Source organism: Urocitellus parryii, chromosome 3 (genome assembly GCF_045843805.1).
Source record: "Urocitellus parryii isolate mUroPar1 chromosome 3, mUroPar1.hap1, whole genome shotgun sequence".
NCBI classification, from domain to species: Eukaryota; Metazoa; Chordata; class Mammalia; order Rodentia; family Sciuridae; genus Urocitellus; species Urocitellus parryii.
In genome coordinates, this window is record NC_135533.1 from 24,895,017 (window position 1) to 24,920,940 (window position 25,924).

General features: G+C 34.6%; 2 protein-coding genes across 9 annotated transcripts in view; one reads left to right on the forward strand and one right to left on the reverse strand.

Annotated features, from left to right (window-relative positions):
• Rundc3b (RUN domain containing 3B) overlaps positions 1-5,005 on the forward strand; it is a 143,242-nt gene extending 138,237 nt beyond the window's left edge. For all 7 annotated transcript variants that reach the window (XM_026399369.2, XM_077796692.1, XM_026399372.1 and 4 more), the window contains one exon: positions 4,860-5,005. In XM_026399369.2, the coding sequence (XP_026255154.1) occupies positions 4,860-5,005 (146 nt within the window). The remainder of the gene's footprint in view (positions 1-4,859) is intronic.
• Positions 5,006-22,714: 17,709 nt separating this feature from the next.
• Slc25a40 (solute carrier family 25 member 40) overlaps positions 22,715-25,924 on the reverse strand; it is a 54,984-nt gene continuing 51,774 nt past the window's right edge. Inside the window, exons 11-12 of one of the 2 annotated variants that reach the window (XM_026399379.2) lie at positions 23,959-24,039; positions 22,715-23,409 (exon numbers count right to left, since the gene is read on the reverse strand). In XM_026399379.2, the coding sequence (XP_026255164.1) occupies positions 23,297-23,409; positions 23,959-24,039 (194 nt within the window). In that variant the 3' untranslated portion in view covers positions 22,715-23,296. The remainder of the gene's footprint in view (positions 23,410-23,958; positions 24,040-25,924) is intronic. The other variant, XM_026399381.2, reaches the window with a different exon arrangement.

Sequence of the window (25,924 nt, forward strand, 5' to 3'; positions counted from 1 at the left end):
TGTGGCCACCTACAACTAAAAATATATATATATTTTAAAAAATAATTCACACAATATAAAATTTACCCCTTCTATTTATTTATTTACTTACCTATTTTCAGTACTGAGGATTGAACTCTGAGACACTCTACCACTAGGCTCCTTTTACTTTTTATTTTGAGACAGGGTTGCCGAGTGTCTTGCTAAGTTGCTGAGGCTGGCCTTGAAGTTGCCATCCTCCTGCTTCAGCCTCCTCAATCACTAGGATTAAATGTGGATGCCACAATGTTTGGCAGAATTAAAAAATCACCATTTTAAAGTATACAGTGAACTGGTAATCAGAGCATTCACAGTGTTATGCAGCCATCACCACTGCTTCGTTCCCAAATATTATCATCACCCAAAAAAGAAGCCCTATTAGTCCCCAGTTCCAATTCCCCCTCAGTTTACCCCCACCCCTGTAACTGGCAACTACTAATTTACTCTCTATGTCTTTGGTTTGTCTATTCTGAAATTTTAATATAATAGAATCCTATAATATGTAGCTCTTTTAAAAGTTGTGACTTCTTTGGCTTAGCATGTTTCAGGGTTCATTCATGTCATAACATATCAATATTTTATTCCTTTTTGTGGCAGAATGATATTACACAGTATGAATATACCATAATTTGTTTGTTTATTCATCAGTTGAACTTGTTGGTGGTTTTTACTTTTTGGCTATTCTGAATAATGCTGCAATGAAGATTTATATATGTCTTTGTGTGACCATATATTTTTATTTCTCTTGAGTATATACTTAGGGCTAGAATTAACTGGATCATATATTTGACCATTTGAGAAGCTGCCAACCAATATATCAAAGTAACTGCATTATTTACAATCCCAATGTCAACAAAAGGGGTTTCAGTTTCTCTTTAACACTTGTTATTATGTGCTTTTTTTAAAAAAAAATTTGTTATAATTAGTTATACATGACAGCAGAATGCATTTCAATTCATTGTACACAAATGGAGCACGACTTCTCATTTCTCTGGTTGTACATGATGTAAAGTTGCACCACAAGTGCAGTTATACATGTTTGTAGGGTAATGATGTCCATCTCACAATGAGCATTAATTTGGACTTCCTTGTAGTTTGAATTTGCATTTCCCCAATAATGATTTTTAGCATCTTTTCATGAGCTTACTGGTCATTTTGGTCATTTGTATATCATCTTTGGAGTAATGTTTGTTCAAGTTCTTTGGTGGTTTTAAAATTGCATTATCCTTTATTATTGATGAATTGAGTTACAATTTTGGTATAGTCTATTTATCTAATTTTTCTTACGATTGCTTATGCTTTGGTGTCGTATATAAGAAACTGTTGTCTAATCCCAGGTCATGCATATCTATACCTATGTTTCCTTCTAGGAATTTTACAGTTTTAACTTTTACATTTAGGTCTCTGATTTATTTTGTGTTAATTTTTATATAAACTGTGGGCAAAGGGTCTAACTTTGTTCTTTTGCATATGAATATGTAGATGTCCCAAAAATCATTTGTTGAAAGAACAGTTTTCTCCCTCATTGAATGGTCTTAGAACCCTTGTAGAAATCTATGGACCGTAAATGTATGGATTTATTTCTGGGGTTTCAATTCTATTCCATCGATCTGGGTGTCTTTGCTAGTACCACACTATCCTTGTGCTAATACCACACTGTCTTGATTACTTTAGCTTTTAGTTTGAAATTAGGATGTTTGAGGTCTGTAGTATTGTTCCTTTTCAAAATTGTTGAAGTTATATGGGATCTTTTGCATTTTGTTACGAATTTTAGAATCAGTTTGTCATCTCTGGAATAAAAAAGGCAATGAAAATTTCAATGGGAGTGACATTGAATATATATTGGGAGAGTTAATGCCATTTTAACAATATTGTCTTCTAATCCATAGAAAAAATGAGACTTTTTTCATGTATTTAGATATTTAATTGCTTTCAACATATTCCATAATTTTCAAAAGGTATACAACTCTTGCACTTCTGTGGTCAAATTTATTCTTACATATATTATTCTTTTAGATACTGTTATCAATGGAATTGTTTTCTTAATTTCATTCTTTGATCATTTGTTGCTTCTTTTAGACTTTAAGCACAGATTTAAAAAATCATATTTTGTTGCTCTGTATCTATAAGAGGGAAAATAAAAATAAATTCAATTGCTCAGGGTATTTCCAGGACTTCTTTGTTCAGAGTCAGTCTCTTCTGAGTCCTTTTTTGGAGTCAAAATCATCAATGACCATGTCTTTCCTCACAATATAATCCTCTGTGCCAACAAAGAACCATTTCAATACTATTGTAGGAATTTTTATTTCAAACTACCAGTAAGTTTTCTGTATGCCCTTTCCTGTTTTCCTATAGTTTATCCATACCCCCTCAATTAAACCAAATACTTTTGGAAGTTAAACAGCTTCTCCTCATAGGCCATAGGAATTTTATGAAAAATGTTAAAAGATCCTGCACAATACATTAATCAGTCATACCAGCTGCATATGGTTCAGTTTTTGTGGCACCAGCCTCCCTGCCAGGTGCTCTACTACTGAGCTATACCTTTTAATCATAATATAATTGAACCCAGGTCCTTGTGTATGCTAGGCAAGCACTCTACCACTCCCCTACAACCTGCCCCCAACCCCAAATTCTGTATTCAGATGGATTTCTCCTGCCTTAGCTACATGCTTGGTATGTGACAAGCAATCCTTTTGCATGTCACAATTTTTCATTTACTTGCAAGGTATTTTCCTTTCTTAGAGATTTACTTTGTAACAAGCTTTGTATTATTTTATGAGAAAATGACTTGCAATAATTTTTCTAATGTGTATTTGCTTTAGTAATATGAAATTTATCTCTAGCTGCCCGTTTTCATTCTTTCCTGTAAACAAATAACTTTTCATTTTAAGGCCAAATTATGGTTTTTAAGGTATTTTAAGCTGTATATAAACTCAGCACTTGTGATTCCAGTCAGACAAGTAACTGAATTAAATTGATATCAACATGACTGACTACCTGTGACCAAGTCCATATAGGCACATGCAGAAACAACTGTGTCAGAGCCCCCCCACCCCCGCCCAATCAACTGCAACATATACTGGTTCAAGCAGTTTGAAATTTTACTATATGAAGTAATAGCCTTCCCGTTTCTCTAACTATCAATTATAAAAAGTGACATGGACCTTACATGTTAACGGCGTAACTTTTCTTCAGTTTGTGGATTTGTGATAGAGGTTAAGGCGTTCCTTTAGGCATTCCTCAAAATTAGAATACATATTCATTATCAATTCCTGTCCTCATTGATCCCCTTTTTCTTCTCCTGTCTTAGAGTTGGTAATCTCACCATTCATCTACCAATTCTGAAAACCTTCTGAGTCTTTCTTGTTTTTTCCACCGATCATTTTGCTGTCATCAAGTCCTACCAGTTTGAGTCTAAAGATTTCTTTCTTTCCTTTTTTTTTTTTTTTTTGGAGGTGGGGTACTAGGCATTCAACTCAGAGGTGCTCTACCACTGAGCTATACCTTTTAATCATAATATAATATGATAAACATTTTAAAATATAAATGTAGCAACTACTCATCCATATGTTTTCTAAGAGTAATTATGTTTTCCTGGTCAGCAAAACTGTGAAGTTAGCAAAACCAGTCATTTTTTTCGTATCTGTTCCCACTTTGCAAAGGAAAGAACAGGCTCAGAGAAGATGCCTTGCCCAAGGTTGCAAAGCTGAAAAGGACATAGGTCCTATCTTGAGTTCCAGTGCAATTCCATATAATCATTCTTTATTAATTGTATAGTTATTTAATGACCTATTGTGTACTAGGTACTGGGAGTACAATAATCAATAAAACAGAATCCATGTCCTTTCTCAAAGAGTTTATCATCTAATGAGAGAGAGAGAGAGAGAGAGAGAGAGAGAGAGAGAGAGAGAGGGAGAGAGAGAGAGAAAAAAAACGAACCCCCACTTGCCACACAGTGTGATAAGGTAGAGTTAAGTACAAAAGGACTATGGGAAATCTTCAAAGGCTGGTTGAAATAATACATAATATTCAAAACCATCTGATATCCAGCTCAGCTTACATTTCCATAATGACATGAGTGAAATCCAAGTTTTCCATCTTTGGAAACCTGCTAATTTTCAAAGTCTTTAGCCTTTCACAACCCTAAGCCAGAGCCACTTACAGCTAGTGTCTGGGCAGTGTGCGTTGAAACTTACTCAGCTATAGGAAGTTTTACCTCAGCCACAGAAACAGATGTGCCATTCTTCCTTCAGAGTTTCATCAAAGTCCAGCATTTAGGAGAGTTCCTGATGCAAATAGTAGATACTAAGTAAATGTTCAATACATGAACGCAGTCTCTAAAATCAAACCTTTCTTGTAAGTTGGTATAGTCCAGTCTCACCAGGACCAACCTGGTTCTAATGCATTACTTAACCTAAGTATGGGTTTCCCAGTATTCCTCTGGAATAGGTACTTATTTTATTTGTTTAGGTTTTTATTATCCTTTACTAACCAACTGAACACAAACATGTCCTCATAAAAAGGTAAACTTTTAATTTTTTGTTCTAAAGCATGTTATTTCAAACTTTCATATCTAGTTTTACAAGAAACAAAATCTTGTGTAATATTTTAGTACAGAACTGGATATTGAACCCAGGGGCATTTTACCACTGAGCTGCATCCCCAATCCTGTTGATTTTTTATTTTGAGATGGGTTTTGCCAGACTGCTGAGGCTGTCTTAACTTGGGATGCTCTGCCTCAGCTTCCCAAGTCACTGGGTTATATTTATGCACCACATGCTAAATTTATTGATTTCATTCTCAAAGGCTATTAATTGTTATTTTATCCTGACTTTCAGGTAAAGAAGATACTCCCTCATTACTTGGTCTCTGTGGGTCTCTTACATCAGTGGCAAGTTACAAGTCTCTAACAAGTCTAAAATCTAATGACTACCTTGCAAGTCCTACAACGGAGATGACAAGTCCAGGCCTAACTCCATCCTGAAAAACTTATGTGAAAGTTGAAAGTTTCTATATTGTAAATGTTCAGTTTATGTAAGTTCAATTGCTGGGGAGACATTTGAAATTTTATATTGTTCTGGTACATGTCTGGAATTCTGCTTAGAGAGTTCAGTACTCCATGTAAACTTATAAGGGGAAAAATAATGGTCCTGACATTTTTTCATTTTAAAAAAACTTATATTTGTCATTGAGAAAGTTTAAAATTGAACAGGCTTTAAAAAACTTTTGAAGATTCTCCAAATTAATGATTCATTCAAATTGTACATAATTAATATTCAACTGATTTTTATATATTTCTTTACATATATCTTAGTGATCAGAGACTGAGATCAAGGCTTTATTCCAGAGACTTAAGCTAAATATTTTCTTTCACTCAGTGGTCAAATTTTCAAAATAAGACAACTAAATTCAGTTTTCCACTAATTTCTAACATTTAAATGCCATATGTTTAATATTAGGGCAGTGTTCTAGATTGCAGTTCACAGTGGTTTTTCAGTTTTTTTTGGTTTTGGGTGGTTTCGTTTTGTTTTGTTTTGTTGGTTATGCTGGGGATTGAACCCTGGGCCCTGAACAAGCTAAAGAAGTGCTCAACACTGAGCTATTCCCTAGCCTGTCATTTTTTTTCTTCAACATTTATCATTTGGTACTAATTAAACATTCCATTTAACATTTTATAAATTTTGTAGGAATGTGCCTTTTGGGGCAATCACTGATTTTCTTTGTATGGGTCATAGGTAAAGTATATTATACAGAGAGAAAATGAATAAATTTCTTCTTGTTGTTTCCCCAGGATTTTCATTAACGGTTGTCAGTTTTTAAATGTGATCAGGTATGTCTGAAAAGTTGGAAATGTTTCAAATATAGAAGGAATGCTAGAAAATGTTACATCAGGAATGATTTTAAGTTCAGCTAAAGATTGAGAAGCTTTTAAACAAGGATCACTAGAATAAGCACCATACTTAATAATAAATAAATGTCTGACATACAGTGCTATTTTTTCCTCCCTTACATGTAACAATGAATTGTGTCATGCGTGTTTTATGAACTCTAGCATCATGTCATAATCTCATTTATAAAATGATGTTAATATTTAAAAGGTCCCTACACTTCTACAGGTAAATTAGTTTTTTTATAGTCCATATTTTAAATCTTTTGCAATTTTTAAAACAGCTACATTTGTCCCTTAAATTTCCACCATATTGAAAGTGAAAATATATGAAACATATTTTCTATAGTAAGAAATAAGGAAAACATGATTAGCTGTGCCAAAGAAATTTTATACATTGTTTACATGAAAAGGCCACAATATTTATCTGGAATGTCATATGGTATTTTTGTTTATTACTAAAACATTACATTCAAACATAGTAGCTTTGACATATAGGAAAAATGTTCTTCCTAAAACAATTTTTTAAGAAGTGAATTACCTGTTCATTCTTTGTATTAGAAATGTAGGAGTCTGATGGTTCTCTGCAATATTTAGAGCTTAGTTTCATAATTTGGAATATAAAATAAGGTCAGTCTTGTATGTGAGACAGTCCAAACAATGTCATTTCAGGGACAAAGGAGACCTGGAAGCCCTTATAATAAGCTATCTTAAGTGTGCCAGGACATACTCAGAGCTTTATTACTTTACCTTAAGGCTTTAATATTTGTAGAAATGCAAATATTCTTGAGACATGGTACCTTTAATCTATTCTTAATTCTGTATACCCTTGACAAGAGTGAAGTATCCAAAGCAGTTTTTAACAAGCATGAGGGAAGGAAGGAAGATACAAAATAAAGACATTTGATATCTTGGGAGGATGGAGTAAAGAAATGAATGAGGAGGGAACTTTGGGAATTTTAGGCTAGCCTTGAGCAGCTTTCCTAAGAATTCTCAGAATATTTAAATGCTTTATAATTCATGGTCCACTTTCAGCTGACACATAGGATCCTTCAGTAATTAAAAAATATTGTTATTTTTTTCCATTCATTTTTAAAATGTAGAAGGAAATTCAAGATTCCATAATTGGTATACTTTTCAGATTTTTGTCTACTGGAAACAGTAATTTGTGTATCTTAACCTGCTGCTAAGTGCAGATTTAAACATGACATCTGAGGATCAGGACTTTTCCTCCTTTCTTGGAGCTCTTGGAATAAAATTCATTGGCTATTGTGAAATTCAGGTTTTTACACAGTTCATTTCACACTAGAGGTAGTTTGTAAATGTTTGCATGAAGAAACAATGTATGTCTTAACCTTTAATTTGAGTGGTAGTGTTTATTTTTAACAACCCCTCCCCCCAAAAGAATGCTGAACTATATGTTAATATTTCCATGTGTATTTTGTTGCCTTGATGTACTATACTTGTTGCATGTATATTAAAGATTTTGTACCCTGCATTAATAGATTTTTTCCTTGACTAGAAGGTACCAAATTCAAGTTGTTCACTGAACTTTTTGTTTCAACACATGTGGTAAATATGTATTATTTTACACCTAAAATACTAATAGGAAAGTGGATTTGGAGAAATCCTTATTTCAACCCAAATTAAATACTGTTTCACCACATGACATTTTAGTCAATAACAGATAGCATGTATGTGATAGTGGTCCCACAAGATTATATTGGTGTTGAAATTCTGTTAGCTAGTGACATCATAGCTTTCATAATGTCACTGCTGATAAAATGCTGAAACGTCCAATTATGAGGGCTAGAAGATGAAGGAAAAGATGAGGAATGTTAATCAGTTAACAATTTGCAGGGGAAAAAAACAACAAAAAATAGTTCACATTCCTGATAATATGTTGAATACTTAGATCCCATCACTTTGAACCACCAGGACCATCAAACCTTGTTTACATATCAACTTTAAAAAAAAAATTTAGATGTTGATAAACTTTTATTTTATGTATTTATTTATATGCAATAGTGAGAATGAAACCCAGTACCTCACACATGCTAGGCAAGCACTCTACCACTGAGCCACAAACTCCAGCCCTACATATCAACTTTTCAGACTAGGGTAAATATCCGAACCAATCCAGAAGCTACAGTTGGGACTGCCTACCTTTCTAACACTTCACCTGCCCTATTATAGTGCCTCTCATATCTATAGTCAATGTAGGTTCAATTTATGGTTTCCTTCCCCAAATTTTTGTTAGAAAAGTACTTTAGCCCTATGTCTTATGGACCTTTTTCTAACTACTGTCAGCCTTGATGCTGGTAGTTGTATAAACTTGTCAAGACCTCATCCTTTTCCAGGCTGACATCTGTTGCAGCTCAGTGAACTCTTTTATTCCAGAGATCCTGTGGTCTCAATTTTGGTTTAATATTTTTTGATGGCAGCAACAGGATCCAGTCTTCAAAGGAGCAGAAGGGGACATTATCCCCACAGGGCTGAGTACATTGCCACCATAGCATCACTCTCATCCATTCAAGGTAAGTACCTCCTGTTTGACCATTCAGAGGCCCTGGAATTGAACACCCAGACCTTGTAGCTATCACATTCAGGCTTTGTGGAGTCCCTTCATTATGGGCTCACCTGGAAATAGCTGCTCTGGACATCTGTGGCAGAATTAGCAGTCTGTAAAACAGGTGAGTTGTCATGGGAATGCCCTCAAATTTGGAAAAGGAATACCTTCAAATTTGGTATGATAGCCAAGTGCTGTGGAACATACCTGTAATCCCAGCAATTTGGGGAGGCTGTGGCAGGAGGATAAGTTCAAAGCCAGCCTCCACAACTTAGCAGAACCCTTTCTCAAAAAAATTTATTAAAAAAAAATGGCTATTGAAGTGTCTCAGGGGTTGAGTGCCCTTGGGTTCAATATCCCCAACAACAATAATTAGATGGAATGGATAGATAGACAGACTGCCTGGAGATGTACCTCTGAGTTCAGTCCCTAGTAAAATTTTTAAAATAGTAGTATATTTGAGTATATTGTGAGGGGACCCCCTCAAATTTGCTATCATATCTGCCGGGGGGGACTCTTGAATTCAATTTTGGTTTTCTCTTTTTTTCTGGCTATTTTGTTTTATCTGAAATACTTTAACCCCATAGTGACATCTGGTGGCCATTCATGTAGTTGCTATTTGGATATTGGCTGCTTTCAGTTAAACCAACATGGTTAACTCTATTATTCAAATGAGGATGAATTAAACATTCACTCTGAATTCAAGACAATTTTTTTCTTCTAGGGCTCTTAGAGAAGTTTTTGGAGACTTTCCAGAAGTATTTCCACATTGTCCATTATGAGTAGTGGTTTTGTAGGGCTTGTTACCAAATAATACTTTGTGCCCAGGTTAGAGGAACATTTCTGACTCATCTGAAAGGGGCGCAATATGGGACTTCTCTCAGCACCTCAGGCACCCTGATAAATGTGATGTTCAGGGCTATCTGAGATCCAGAAAAGGGTAGCCAAGGTCTTCCTGGTCACACTCTGGGAGTGACACAAGCAGCACACTGAAACTCAAAATTCATTTCCTGTCCTTAAAACATTGATTTCCTGTCCTTATTTGAGAGAACTTTTATTAGTTATATGTAGTCAAAATCCTAAAACTTCTGACTGCCTTCATAAATGCCAGCTTATGCTAAAAAATGTAGAGCTGAATGTGCACGTTTTTTTATCACAATGGATTAACCCTTCTAATGATTACAGGTTTTTAGCAAATCATTCTTTTTTTTCAATCTAAATTAGAAATCAAATGTACTGAACAATTAGAATGGGAAGTTTATTTCACTGATACACTAAAGCTGGTAGATGATCTGTAGACTAAAATTGCTTCCCTGTTGACCAGGTACAGTGGCACACACCTATATCCCAGCAACTCAGGAGGCTGAGGCAGGAAGATTGCAAGTTCAAGCCAACCTCAGCAGGTTAGTGAGACCCTGTCTCAAAACAAAAAAGGGCTAGGGAATGTATCCAGTGGTAAAGTGCCCCTGGATTCAATTCCTAGTACTGAAAATTTAAAATAAAAAAAATGCTTCCCTGCAAGATTCTCTTTCTAAAATGACTAAAAGCTAGAATTTATTAAAGCAAGGAGCTTTAGAAACCTTTAAAGAAGCTTTCCCTAATACCAATCTTCTTCTTTTTCTAAACCCTTTATCCAACTTTCCCAAGACTCCAGAACCTGAAAACCTAAAGAAGCTGCATAAAGTATAAAGGTTAATCTCTGAGGTCAAGCACATATAGAATATGCTTTCTTTTCACTATCCCTTAAAGGAATATACCTTAATATTAGTGACCTGATTAAAAAAACAAGCTAAGAAGTGTATGCTGGGCAAACATTCTATCACTGTGCTGTACAGTACTCTAGGATAAATGTTATAAATGAACTCTCATATTTTCAAAACTCCTTTTTAGTAACTAGAAATCTTAAGGGCATGTTAAATAGATACTTATTGAATGTCAGGGTCATTTCTAAATAAAATTTCTTAAACATCAATTATTAAACATAACTTTATAGTTGATATGATTAAAAGTAAGTTCTAAATGAACTTGGAACTGTGTGTCCTTTTTCAAAATTTTTGTTATAAGGAAGCATGTATTTCTAAAAATTATAAAATTGCTAGGCAAGGTGGCAGAAGGCTGAGATAGGAAGATTGCAAGTTCAAGGCCAGCCTCTGCAGCTTAGCAAGATCTTGTCTCCAAAATTTTAAAAAGGGGAGAGGGTGCTAGGGATTTAGCTCAGTGGGTAAAGCACCCTGGGTTTCACTCCTCAATACCAAAAAATAAAAATAAAATAAATTATAAAATTGTGTTGGTCTACAGAATGCTGTTTTACAATTGCTAAGGATTACTAATGGTAACTGAAACTAAAAATAAAACGGGAGATAGTGTATGAGGAAAGCAAGATATGTTTTATGAAGGAAGTTAAGGAATATGAGGATATGTTTTTGTTAAGGGAAAAAGAAAGTAAATTCTGTGCTAAAGTAAAATGATAGTTTGTTCCAAGATACAAAAAAGAGGTATAGGACAAACTAAAGGCTGGACAAATCCTGAAAGATTTGAGAGTTATAAAAGGATATGGAAAGAAGTGGATCTTGTGGAAGCTTTATGTGTAATCAAGTTGATATACCAAAAGTGTACTTGTGGGAAATTCAAGTTTGATACCCTGTGGTTGAATACCCAGAGATTTCTTGGAATGTGGATCTTCTCTTCCTAGGAAATTATGAGCAGTTTTTAAAGTAATCAGAATAGAGATAAAAGATTCTGATACTTCTTGTGTTTTATGCCTTTAAAAAATTTTTTTTGTAGTTTGGCACGGTGTCACATGCCTGTAATCCTAGCAGCTCCAGAGGCTTTGGATCACAAGTTTTAGGCCAGCCTTAGCAATATAATGAGATCCTGTCTCAAAATAAGTAAATAAATAAAAAGAGCTGGGGATCTAACTCAGTGGTAAAGCACCCCGGAATTCAATCCTCGGTATCCCACACACATACACACCCATACACACACACACACACACACACACACACACGTTGTTGGTTTTGTTTTATAAATGATCTCATTTTAATATTAAAAACCTTTTGCTATATTTGGCAAACTTTCAAAAATCAAATTCTAAAATCAAGCATTTTTGGCTTAGGACTAGGTTTGGGATTTCCAGGGGACTCTTGCAAGTTCAGAAAAGATATAATAGACTTATTTGATTTAAATTATATCAAGAGCATAATCAAGCTGTGTATGGTAGCCCACTCTAATAGTCTCAATGGCTAGGGAGGCTGTGGCAGGAGGATTGCAAGTTCAAAGCCAACCTCAGCAACTTAGTGAAACCCTAAGCAACTTGGGGATGTAGCTCAGTGATTAAGCACCCCTGAGTTCAATTCCAGTTATAGAAAAAAAATTGTCAAATAAGAAGAAGTGATGGTTTTCCTTGAGTTATGATTGTATTAATATTTTCAATATATGTTCAAAAATTAGATTCCTAGAAATATGATATGTCCTGGTTTAGTTATAATTCTAATGTTAGATTATAATACACCATGGAATAACCAAATTTATTTGTTAATTGTGAACTGTTATTAGATCTTTAGCCATGACTGTTTTAAGTCTTGTCCAAAGTTAAATTGTTTTGTCTCGGGGCTTAGAATGTGGCTCAGAGATAGAGTGCTTGCCCAGTATAAATGAAACCTACATCAATACATCAATAAAAATTCACAACCTTAATGAACTCTTGCGAATGCAGAACACACACACTTTTATAATGAGTCTAGGGCTACAGGAGAAAGATGCATAGGTTTTTCAGTTATGACTTCAAAGGGATAAAATCTGATTTCCTAAAGAAGTTGTCTCTGAATTATTCAGTATCAGTACTCGAAGAGGCCTATAAAGCTTCAGGAATATCTTTGAGCAAGAGGAGTCATCAGATACTCTGGATTAATTTCAAGAGGAAACATAAAGTTACTGTTATCTTCCTTGTGTTCCCATTATATATATAGTAAAACAATCTTTTTTAGTGACAAGGAGACTGATCTTCCACTTCACAGAATTCCTGATACAATTTTATGGAAGAGGTCTCTAAAAATTCTTTATAATGCACTAGAAAGATCCTTTGAGTTTCTTCTTATGAATTCTTATGCAGCCAAAGTCAAAGAAATTAGGTGGGATCCATATTTCCCCACTTATAAAAGACTAATCCACTTGAATGGTCCACCACTTCCTTCACCAACCTCAAGCATCATCCAACCAGTAAGAGAAGTTGCTGTGGTAATTTTGATCTTAGGAATATTGATGATTTTGATGGTGCTACACCAAGCTGGTCAGATTCCTTATCCTTCAGACTATATTTAAGGTACATATTTATTGCATAGGTAGTAACCTACCAAGGCAAGAGTGGGCTTGCCACTATAGACAGCTGGCAAAAAGAAGGACAGTGCTTCCTAAGACATTATTACTCCCCTCTCTACACAAAAATCCAGACTCAACCAAATGAAGAAACAAAAGGAGCATGCTCAAAGCCAAGGCAGAGTTGGATTTCTTATTCCTACTGATGGAGTGTAAATAAATGGATTTGAGCTGAAACCTTTCTGCCACCATTGGTCAAACAGCAGAAGACACTGCCAAAAAGTTTTGCTGCCCAAGAACAGTCTCAGTTATGTAAATCAGTGGACTGAACCCTGCCAGCTTTATGCTTGTTCAAAAGATTGAAGTAGCTATGCATACCTTTGCAGAAGCAGCCACTTCCTAGAAAAATGTTGACTCCTGATGGTGGTTAGCTGGGTTCTCTTCCCCTTCCCATTAACCACCTCTTATTGTCAATAACTGAGTTCAAAGAAATCTCCCCATCATTACCTATAGCTTTCTCTCTTTTGTGGGACATGATCCAAGAATAAGCCACCTAGGAACATGGACACATTTTGAGCATAAAAGAGCTAATGGAACATGATTAAAAAAAATAATGCAAGTATTTATCTGTGATGCTTTCTCAAAAAGGCCTTAATGTAAAGGGGAGATGATAAAAGAAAAATTGTTAGCCATCCCAAATTAATTACATGGCCTACAGAGTGATAAAAGGAAGAGATGAGGGAAGTTAATCAGGTAAAAAGCTTGTATTAGACTTTTTCTTATTCTTAAATGTATGTGGAAAACTTGACATAAATCTAGGCTGATCACCAGGGTCACAGCCCTCTGTTCAAATATAAACTCTCCATACTGTTAACAGCAGCCTATCCAAAAGGAACAATTACTTCTTATGGATGGCCCTTCTATCCCAAAGCTTCTCCTTTGTTTTATGCTGCCCCTCTTACCTATAGCCAATGTAAGTTCAATTTATGCTTCCCCTAATTTTCTTTAAATATTTATTTTTAAGTTATAGGTGGACACAATATCTTTATTTTATTTTTATGTGGTGCCGTGGATCGAATTGTACTAGGTGAGCGCTCTGCCTCTGAGCCACAACCCCAACCTCATAACTTAACTCTTAGTTCTTGGGCTAGTGGACATTTTCCCAACTGCTATCTACTCTTGCTGCTGGGAGTTGCAGAAACTTGTTTCAGGATCTGGTCCTTTTTCCAGCCAGCATCTGTAAAAGCTCAATGAACCCTTTTATTTCAGAAGTGCCCAAGGTAAAAGAGTTTTGGTTTAATATGGCACAGCGCATTACTCATGTTTGCAGTGTGCCAATGTAAGCAAACCTACAGCCAATTGCACATATAAAAGCACAGCATGTACAATTACATACAGTATGCAATACTTGATGATAATAGTAAGCTGTTAACAATATAGTATTTGCCATACTATATTTTTATCATCTATGTCAAAATATACGCCTACTTATTAAAAAAAAAAGTCTACAGTAATACAGTGTGTCATGTTAGGTCACCAGGTAGCCTTAGACATGTTGATGCAACCAAGAAATCATGTAGTGTTTGACCTATAATATCTAGGTTTATGTAAATACATCCTATAATGTTTGCACAACAAATAAATCACCTGATTTTTCAGTGTTTCCCCATGGTTAAGCACCAATGGCAACATGATGTACTTTAGAACAGGCAATGTCTATTGAAGTGGTATAACTTAAGTAGTGGTTCTGGCAGGGTTGCTGATTTAATTATGAAAGAGCTATGTTTGTTTTCTGTAAAATAGGAATACCTTTTTCTTGGCAACAACGTGATGGATCCAGGATGTGAGCATTAAATCAAATTATATACACGTTTGCCAGCCTAATAACAATCAGAGAGAACTTATCCGAGGAAGGATGATATTTGGAAATAGAGCAATGCAATGTGAATAGTGTGCCACAGTAAACTGTGTTCAAAAAGGTTGAGGCCAGGGGAAGGTTGTTTTTTTTTTTCCTTTCTATTTGAACATTTAAAAATTTAACTGATAAAAACAAAATTCTACATAGTAACCAAGTACCATGTAATATTTTGATGTGGTATACACTATATAATGTTTACATCAGATTAAACACATATGTCTCCTCAAACATTCACCCTTTGTGGTAGAAACTTTCAAAATTCTCTTCAGCTTTTCAAGTTGTCCAATACATTATTGTTGCCCATAATTATCCTTCTGTGTAATAGCACAAGAACTTGCTCCTAACTATATCTCAACACACATTGATCTATCTTCCCCCACCCTCCTGTTACCTACTTTCTCTGGCTTCTGGTAACCACCATTATATCTCAATTTCCATGAGATCAACTTCCTTTGGTTTCACTTAGTAAGATCAAGTGGTACTTATTGTTTTGTTACTGACTTGTTTTGCCTAAGATAATGATCTCTGTTTTCATCCTTGTTGACACAATGATAGATAGGATTCCATTCTTTTTATGACTAAATAGTATTCCAGTGTATATATTTTCTTTACCCATTCATCAGTTGATGGACTGCATATATTGTTTCCACTTTGTGGCTGTTGTGAAGAGTGCTTCAGTGGATGTGGGAGTGCAGTTCTCTCTCTAAAGAGCCTGGGTTCCTTCCCCAGTACTGCAGTTATAACTTTCCAACCGAGCTATATCCCCAATCCTCAGTAGATGCCTGATTTCATTTCCTTTGGATATAAACCCAGAAGTGAAGTTGCTAGGTTCTATGGTAGATCTGTTTTTAATTTTTGAGGAAACTCCACACTGTTTTTCATAATGGCCATACTGACATTCCCCCAACAGTTTTCAAGGGGACATTTTCTCCACATTTTCATCAGTGCTTGTTAGTCTTTTTGATAAATGCCATTCTTGCTGGGGTGATTTCTCATTGTGGTTTTGATTTTCATTTCCCTGGTAATTTATTGATGCTGAATATTTTTTCATGTACCCATTGAACATTTGTAGTTCTTCTATTAAGAATGTCTATTGGGGCTGGGGTTGTGGCTCAGTGGTAGAGCGCTCGCCTAGCACACGTGAAACACTGAATTCCATCCTCAGCACCACATAAAAACTAAAATAAAGGAATTGTGTCCACCTACAACTAAAAAATATATATATTTTTTTAAAAAAGAGTGTCTACAAAATTACATATAAGAGGTTGTGAGGGGAAAGGAGGAAAAAAAAACAAGGGAGAGAATTGAACAACAGCAGATGGGGTAGAGAGGGAAGATGGGAGGGGAGGGAAGCGGGATAGTAGGGGATAGGAAAGGTAGCAGAATACAACAGTCACTAATATGGCATTATGTAAAAATGTGGATGTATAACCGAAGTGATTCTGCAATTTGTATTTGGGGTAAAAATGGGAGTTCATAACCCACTTGAATCAAATGTATGAAAGATGATATGTCATGAGCTTTGTAATGTTTTGAACAACCAATAAAAAAAAAAGAGTGTCTATTTAGGGCTGGGGCTGGAGCTCAGTGGTAAAGTGCTTGCCTCACATGAGTGAGGCTCTGAGTTCAATCCTCAGCACCACATGAAATAAAAATATTGTGTGTCTATCTACAACTAAAGAAATTTTTTAAAAATGTCTATTTGGATATATTGCCCATTTTTTAATCTTTTTTTTTCCTATTGAGTTTCTGGAGTTCCTTATATATTCTGGACTTAAATCCTTGTCAGATGTATAGTTTAGAAATAGTTTCTCCAATTTTGTAGGTTGTCTCTTTATTCTGTTGTAATCCTTTGTGCATGGAAGTTTTTCTCATCTAATGTAATCATATTTGTCCATTTTTGCTTTTGTTTTCTGTGCTTTAGGGGTCTTGTCCAAAAAATCCTTGCCTATTCCAGTTTCCTGAAGAGTTTCCCCATGTTTTCTTCTAATAGTTTCATAGTTCAGGTTCTGGAGTTAAGTCTTTATTCCATTTTGAGTTGATTTTTGAACTAGTAAGATAAAATGGGAGTTAAGTTTGCTTTTGGTTTATTTTTGCAGTGTCGAGTGTGAACCCAAGCCCTTTAGGCAAGTGCTTTACCATTGAGCTATATCCCCAGCCATAGTTTCAGTATTCTACATGTGGATATCCAATTTTCCTAACCCCTTTTATTCTCCAAAATGTGAACTTAGCACTGTGTGGGTTAATTTTTAGGCTTTCCATTCTGTTCCATTGGTCTATGTCAATTCTTATACAAATACCATGTTATTTTGATTACTATAGCTGGTAGTATATTTTGAATTCTGTTAGTATGATGTCTCCTGCTTTGTTCTTTTTACTTTGGCTGTGTGTGTGTTTGTTTCCATATAAATTTTAGAATTGTTTTTCCTAGTTCTGTAAAGAATATCATTGGTATTTTGATAGTGATTACATTGAATCTGCTTTGGGTAGTATAGACATTATAACAGTATTAATTTTTCCAATCCATGAAATGAATGTCTTTCCACACTTTTGTGTCTTCTTCAATTTATTTCTTCAACATTTTGTAAGTTTTGTTGTAGAGATCTTTCACCTCTTTGGTTATACTTATTCCTAAATATTTGTGTGTATAAATGGTTCTGTGTTACTGTGCTGTTGATTTCTATTTCAGATAATTCACTTTTGGCATATAGGAATACTACTTGCTTTTCTGTGTTGATTTTGTATGCTGCAACTTGCTGAATTCTAATAGTTTTGTATTTGGTTGAGAGTTGGGGTTTTCTATATATAAGGTCATGTGAACTTGTGACAATTTAACTTTGATCTAATTCACTCCTTGTTTTTTAATATGATTGTGAAAGTAGGTATTCTTGTTTTTTCCAACTCTTAGAAAAGCTTTCAATTCTTCCTAGGGGAAAAAATAGTTTATAGAGGGGAAGAGAGGAAGATTACATAAAATATTTTGAAACAATAATCCTTGGCTATAAGAATTAATAACAAGGATGGCACCAGACCAAAGTCAAGGAAAAGAACGTTGCTGGGTAGAGTGTAACTATTTTTTTGTGTAGATTGTGGTTCTGGCAGACTTGTGATGTTATCAAGTGTGTGTGTATGAATCCTTTTTTCAAAACTGCCCAGCTTTTTTTTTTTTAATTGGTTGGTGTTGATACAAACTACTGATGAACCCAGCCTAATTCCATTTTAAGATTGGGAGCCATCTCATCTCAAAGTCATGAAAAGTTAATTTCTGTTTTACTATAAATTACTGTGATTTCTAAACTTGCTTGGAATGCCTGCTGGTGTCTTGAACTCACCCATGCCTGGATTTCCCTGATCAGATAACAATCCTCTCTAAAACCTTAGTGGAGCCTCACAAATCCTGGCTCCCCCTGATCAGATAACAATCCTCTCTGAAATCTCATTGGCACCTCATAAATTCTGATGTTGGGATATAAATTTATTTCCTACCTTGAAATGTTAAGCCATATAGGTCATTAATCTACTATCTACCTTTGTGTTATGCTTGTCAAAATCCTGTTATCTGTAAGTTCTCAAGACACCTGCCTCTGCGCCGCTGATCAACTCTCTTTGTGTACACAAATACAAACTTGCTTTAATTTGATTTAAAATTAGAGTTGGTGGTCTTTTCTTTGCATCAGGGTTCAACACTACTCCATTTTGATTCTAACAAAAATTTATAAATTCTGAAAAGGTAAATGCCAAATGCAGGCTAGTATTAATTATGGTTTCCAGAAACTTAAGAATCAAACTAAGTCAGTTTATGTAAGTCATTTTTATTTTACATGCAAGTTTTCAAGTGGTTATGTATGTATCTTCAATTTACAACCTCCCACCCCAGGGCTTCACATATATTAGGCAAATATTCTACATCTAAACTACATCTCCAGTCCTTTTATTTTTTAAGTTTTATTTTTAAATACAATCTCATTAAGTTGCCCAGGCTAGCCTCAAACACAGTTCTCTGGCCTCAGCCTCCAGAGTCTTTAGGATTATAGGCATGTGCCACTATGCCTAACCCAAACCTTTAAAATGTTTTTAAGTAGGTTCTTCATTATAAATCCAGTTATCTTTCCCAACTCCAACTGTTATACCGTGGCCAAAAAGTCTTCCCTGGTTTCTCATGGCCTTGTTCATCCTTTGACTTACAAAAGCTCTAACGACATTTCCAATCTGATCTCCAACCAACATTCTCATGTATTTACTTTTCTCAAGTCACATGAACATTGTCTCACTGAGATTCTCACCTTCTTGAATTGTAAGGGGGGGGGGGTCCGGCGGAACGTCGGAGGGAGAGACCACACAAGAGACTTACTCCATGCAATTGGCAAAAGGGGATTTATTGGGGATCCATTCCAGCGCGCTGGGACTCTGTGCCCACTCAAGAAGGGAGCGCAGCTCAGAGCCCCGAGCAGAGGTTCAAACAGAGCTTAAGTACACTTTTTGGGGAGGGCGGGAGGCTTTGCATACATCAGAACAAATCATCATGAGGCGCGGGGAAATTGAACAACAACTCTGAAACGTGATTGGCACATTCATTGGTGGGAACAGATTGGGCGGGGGTTGATTGGTCATTCGTAAGCGGGTTACACATTCAAACTGATTGGTCCAGGCCCTGTGACGAACTGCACAGGGCCCTAGGCTAAATGGCCAGTAGGGTGTTGTCTTAACTATCTCAGGAATCTGGGTGTAACAGAGGAACTTAATAATACCTAATCTTTTATATTCAAGCTTTCCAGCTTAGAAACTTTACCCTTTCAGAATGTCTAATTGGATTGCTTGTCAGTCCTACTCTTAGATTTCCTGACTATTTCTCTGCCTCTAGGATGAGTGAAGAGCTCTTCAGATTTCCCATAATCCCCTTTGGATACTTCTATCATAATTGTGAAACCTCCTGCAATCAGTGACAATTTCCAAAATGTCTTCTTCAGTGCTTTTTATACTGCTTACAACATAAAAGATCTCAGTAAAAGATGATATATTAAAAAATAAAGTTACCTTTTATTTAAAAACTTCATTTAGGAAGAAATTTTAAGAGTGTTAGTGATAAATTCAACCATATCCCTAAAATTTGTGCTCTAGAAAAAGGGAGGGAAAAATGTAAAAGAGTCATATGCATACCTAATTTTTTTTCTTTTCGTTTATTATTATTATTATTATTATTTTGTTGGGAGGTACTGAAGATTGAACCCATGATTTCGTACAGGCTAGGCAAGTGCTCTACCATTGAGCTACATCTCCAGCTCTCTTAATTTTGAGACAAGGCTTCACTAAGTTGCCCAGTCTGGCCTTGAATATGTGATTCCCCCTGCCTCAGGCCCCTGAGTAGCTGGGATTATAGGTGTGTGCCACCACGCTTAACTTGCCACAGTCTGGCTGGGCACAAAATAACCGAGCCACCACAAAAACTTGTAGATTCCAACAGCAACTCTTTATTCCCGAACTCTCACCGGCACTCTACACACACGTTCTGGGGAAAAATACACTCCCTCCACCTGGCTCTGCATACCAAATACTCTCAGAACCCTGAGAGAACTCCATGGGAACTCAAGGAGCGGGTGCCTGAGGCAGCAGGATATGCCCTATTCCCAGCAGGATCCACCCTAAACCTGGACTCACCCTAATCCAGCAGGATCCACCCTAAACCCGGAGCCGCCCTAATCCCTGAGCAAGGTCACCTCTCAAACATTCATGCAATGTCACTGCAAATGACCTGGGTCCAAGGCAAGCCCATTTCCACAATGGAGAGTCCTCCCTCTAAGCAACATTGGGTAGGCTGACAAGGAAATTGCCATGCGTCATTCCTACTTGGCTATGGCTCTCAGCACTAACTACTCCCATGTTTTGTTTTGTTTTAAATCCAATATGTATTATGTTAAAAGTTGCAATACTTGAATATTCAAGACATTTCCTCTTAAAATTCTTACATTTAAGTACTTAAATATATATTACAAAATTTAAGAATAGTAATGGAATGAAAATTGTTTCCTTTATAAACATCACATTACCTAGAACACTACTGAAGACCACATTAACAAATATTTCAATTCCTGTAACATATGTATTGAAAAGCCTGAGAAGCCCATATTGCTGAGAGTTAAATATGTCTACTGATGTGATGTGAAATTTGAGGATATTAATCAATGCCAATAATCATTTCATTATTTTATAAAAACTTTGGGAAAAATTCAAAATTTAACATTTTAGCTATTCCCCGAATTCAATTTATTTAGGTACTCTTTCAGCACAAAAATGTGGTTGTATTAAGGCAGAATGCTGAAGCAACTTCTAATAAACTCATTTCAGATGCTAATATATTTTAAAAATATTGTTTCTTTACCACTTATGCCTAAAAATTCAGTTTAGCCTTTTTATCCAGACACACTACATGTAATATGTGTTAGGAAAAACTACTAGGCAATTTATTTATTTTATTAATAAATAAGAATTTTCCTCAAATGCAGTCCTAGGGGAAGGGAAGATTGAAACCTTTCTTGTTTTCACAGGTGCTATTAACTTGAAATATGGGACTGTTTGTTTTTTTTGTTTTTTTTTTTTTGAGACACAGTACTAAGTTTCCTGCCTTCTTCTACTATTAAATTATTAAAAAGAAACATTGAAAAACCAAAGTAAATTTAAATTTAATAATTTTAAATAGCAGTGTTCAAAATAAACTTTCATTTATATATAATAGAATTACATAATGATTAGCTAGAAGCACAATAATTTTAAGTATGCATAAAATAACAAAATATAACAAAGTCTTGAATATTTATGTTTATATCAAGTTTATGGTAAGTCAACATAGGATTAAAAAAATAAAAAAGGTTACATTAAACCCTACATAGTTTATTTCTGGTGAAACATTTAAATGCTTTTCTAGTATAATACAAAATATATTATTTCCCCTACTAACAAGAGAAAAGATCTATCACCAAAATACATTACTTTCAGGGGGAAAAATGCTTCTCATTTTCATAAAACAATGTAATAAAGTGCTTTTTCTTATAGGATATAGATCCTGGGAAAGTTAAAAATATATTTTTAAAAATATAATTTCTTGTCCTGCTAGTATATCCTTCTACCACCCTATGCTGGGTATTAAAAGGGTTTCCTGCATACTAGGCAAGCACTCTACCACTGAGCTGCATTCCCAGCCCAATCATATCATTTTTCTATATCATTCCTACATACAGTTATAAACTAAATTAATCATGTACAATTTCTTGAATGAAAAGCTCATTTAATCTTGTGATAAATGTGAGATAGTATAAAATCGAGGGACTTTTTTTAAAAAAATACTTTATGACATTTATTATAGTATAGGTTGAGTATCCCTTATCCAAAATGCTTAGAAACAGAAGTATAATGGATTCCTGATTTTTTTCTTTTTGGATTTTGGGATATTTACATATACATAATGAGATTTCATAGGTCAGGAACCCAAGTCTAACTATAAAATTATTTAAGTTTCATGTGTACCTTATATACATAGCCTGGAGATAATTTTGTACAATATTTTAGTGTCCCTGCATTTTGTACACAATGTATCACATGAAGTCAGATGTAGAACTTTCCATTTGTGGTGTCATGTCAACACTCAAAAAGTTTCAGATTTTTAGAGCACTGCAGATTTTTAGAGCACTGTAGATTTTGGATTTTCAGATTAGGGAAGCTCAACCTGTCATGATATCTATCTTGTTGGAAATAGTCAATAGAAATGAACTAAAGAACTCCTATCAATAATGATACTTGGATTACTCATTGGATAAAAACCAAAGGCTATTCATGTGCCCAGACTACTTACTTAAGATTAGTCTAAATGCAATACTGTTTTCCACTGAAAACCCAAGTGTGAGTGAAATGGACATTTCCTACAATCAGTAAAAACTCCCCCTTTTACAGAAACAGTAGATAAGGTCTTTCATCATCCAAAATGGCAAGATCCACATCACACAAATGATTCATATAGATTAAATTGTCATTCCTTTAATTAGAGAAATCCTAATTCACATAAGACCCTAACAGAGTAACTTGGGTGCCAAACAATGCATTTGGATTTAAGAAATTAACAGGTAATATCTGGCAAATATGTTATTTAACAATTGCCTTCTATTATCTACTAAAATTTCTATGTACATGATTTATATGTGCACAAGATGAACTTTTTTCCTTCCATGCTACACATTATTTAGCACACAACTAAAACAATTCTGATGTATCTGACATACAATAAGATTAAGTTACACTGAAATGTATGTATATCAAATTCTCAGAAACTGCTTTTGATATTATGGAATAATTTTCAGTTTTCTTTATAATAATACTAAGTGGTTGTGATTTCTAAATTATCTTTTAAAAAATCTCCAAAAATAAGACAATTTTTATTTTAAAATTGGGATTATGACTTAAGAGGTACAATAGAAATATTCATTTAAATTATTGAAAAGAAAAACATAAAATCATTGTAACAGAATAACGTGAAAAAAAGTTCTTGCCCAAGAATCTACACCTTATTTGGTTATTGTTGTTTCAAGTTGAAATGGCATCGCTAGAATTGTTGCCTTTGAATATTTTGTTTCTGGAAAAAAGCCTTTCCAAATTCATATGTACTGATCATAATGGCACAAGCAGGAGCAATTTTAATTAATCGAGGAATCAGGCCTGAAAAGAGAACAAGAAAAAGAACAAATTTTACATTATTTTTTTAAAAAATAACTTATTTGACTTCATTTTGATAATAACCAAAATAAATGAAGTGATATATCAAATTTTGTATCATAAATTGGTCAAACCATTCACTTCAAACTTCTTCATTTCAATTCTAGGTTATACAGAAATTAGTAAATATGTTTAACCTTTCATTTAACTTATAGCAATGATATTTAGGAGAAATTTTTTAAAATATAGAATGTTATCTGAAATTTCCTTCTTTAAGTTAATTTAATTATTATTATTATTAATTTTTTTTGGTACTGGGGATTGAACCCAGGGGTACTTAACCACTGAGCTATATCCCCAGCCCTTTGGTGCTTTTTATTTTTAGATGGGGTCCTTCTAAGTTGCTCAGGGGCCCTGCTATATTGAGGCTGGCTTTGAACTTGCAATGCTCCTGCCTCAGTTTCTCAAGCTGCTGGGATTCTTTAATTTTTGAAGATAACAGACTGAAACTCAATAATTTGGTTCAAGGATTTAGTAAAGCAATATTATTACCTGTAAATAATCCAGATAATCCATCTTTAGCAACAATATTTTTCATTATAAACCAGGTTGACATGTGGGAAGGCATAGAAACTAAATGTTAAAAGAAAGAAACAATGCTATCATAAATTACAATTTAATTAAATTTCTCATACTGATAATACAAATACAATGGTGTTTATTGCCTTTGGGAGCATATCATATATAAGAAGAACAGATCTGTTCACCTAAAGAGCTAATTTCAGTCATATTTTTAATATTTGAATTCATTAAGAAGGAAAGGAAAAAGGTTCTAAGTCTTAAAGTATATAGAATTGGATGCAATAAAGGAGGGGTACACAGAAAGCTTCTTTTGAATTGAAAAAGTTTGTTTCTTTAATTTAATGGTATTATTCTTTATAGTTTCTCCCATGTCTTAAAATGTTGCATATGGTATTTTTAAGAAATGTATAAAAACTTTTCATGGGATATCTAATACCAAAGAAAATTCCAGAAAATAATTTGTCATTTCAATTTGATTTCCCACAATTAAAAAACTTGTTTTCTTAAAAAGAAGTTCTGAGGAAAATAGATCATTTTCCCTAGTGGCATCCTGCTGTATTACAACCTTTCTAAGCAGATATTTTAGTCTTGAAATAAATTAGAACTGTCCTCTTTCCTCCAAAGAGCAGATGTTTAGCTAACAGTACCGTTCAGTTATTTGCAACCACTGAAAACTGAAGAAAAAACTAATTTTTTAAAACTTAGCAAAAGTGTATGTCACTGAAATTCAAACAAAGCTTATGAATGGTGGATATATTGTACACAAACTTTGCTTACCTTCATTTTACACAGTGATTCTAAGCAGCAGGCTAAAGCCTGAAGATTACTAGATGCAATGAGTTTTTTAAAAAGTCTAAGGAGCAGATGTATTAGCATGTAAGCAGTGTGAATGCTGATAGGCTTAAGGTTTTAAAGTCTTGGTTTGAGACTAAGTGGATGACAGACAAATGATCTTCATTGCCTTCTCTAGTTTTTGAGAACTGCATTATAAACTGTACAACTCTTAGTCATTAAGAAAGAGTAAAGGATGGGCTGGGGTTGTGGCTCAGTGTTAAGAGTGCTTGCCCAGGGCTGCGGTGTGGCTCAGCGGCAGAGTGCTCGCCTAGCACATGCGAGGCCCTGAGTTCGATCCTCAGCATCACATAGAAATAAATAAATAAAGGTATTGTGTCCAACAACAACTAAAAGATAATATTTTAAAAAGAGAGAGAGAGAGAATGCTTTCCTGGCATGTGTCAAGCACTGGGTTTGATCCTCAGCACCACATAAAAATAAATAAAGGTACTGTGTCCATCTACAACTAAAAAAATAAATAAATAAACAGACTATTTTTAAAAGAAAGAAAAAAAGAGTAAAGGCAAGTGCTGGGAAATGATATTGGCCAAATTATATTGTTACATTGTATATATGTACGAATACCTAACAACAACTTCCATCATTATGTACCACTACAGTGCACCAAAAAAAAAATATATATGGAAAAAAAAAAGCAAGGGATGTACTATTAAGCAAGCCTGGGGGGTATAAAGGGAAATTTTTTACCAAGTTATCCTTCAGAAATAGAAACACACACACACACACACACACACACACACACACTAAAAACAAGACCCAATAATATGCTGCTGTCAAGAAACTCACTTAATAAAAAAAAAAAAAAAGCAAAAAGAAGGAAATAGATATTCTAAGCAAATAATACTCAAAAGTGACCAGGTGTACCTACACTTATATCTGACAAAATAGAATTTAAGACAGAATATCTGAAGAGACAAAGGTCACTGTTGTAAGATGATCCAGAGATCAATTCAACAAGATATAATAATTATAAAAAAATATGCATTAGTAACAGAGTATCCAATTTTACAGGACAAGATCAAAAGGGAGAAGCTCCAATACAATAAGAGTAGGAGACTTCACCCAACTTTCATAAACAGAT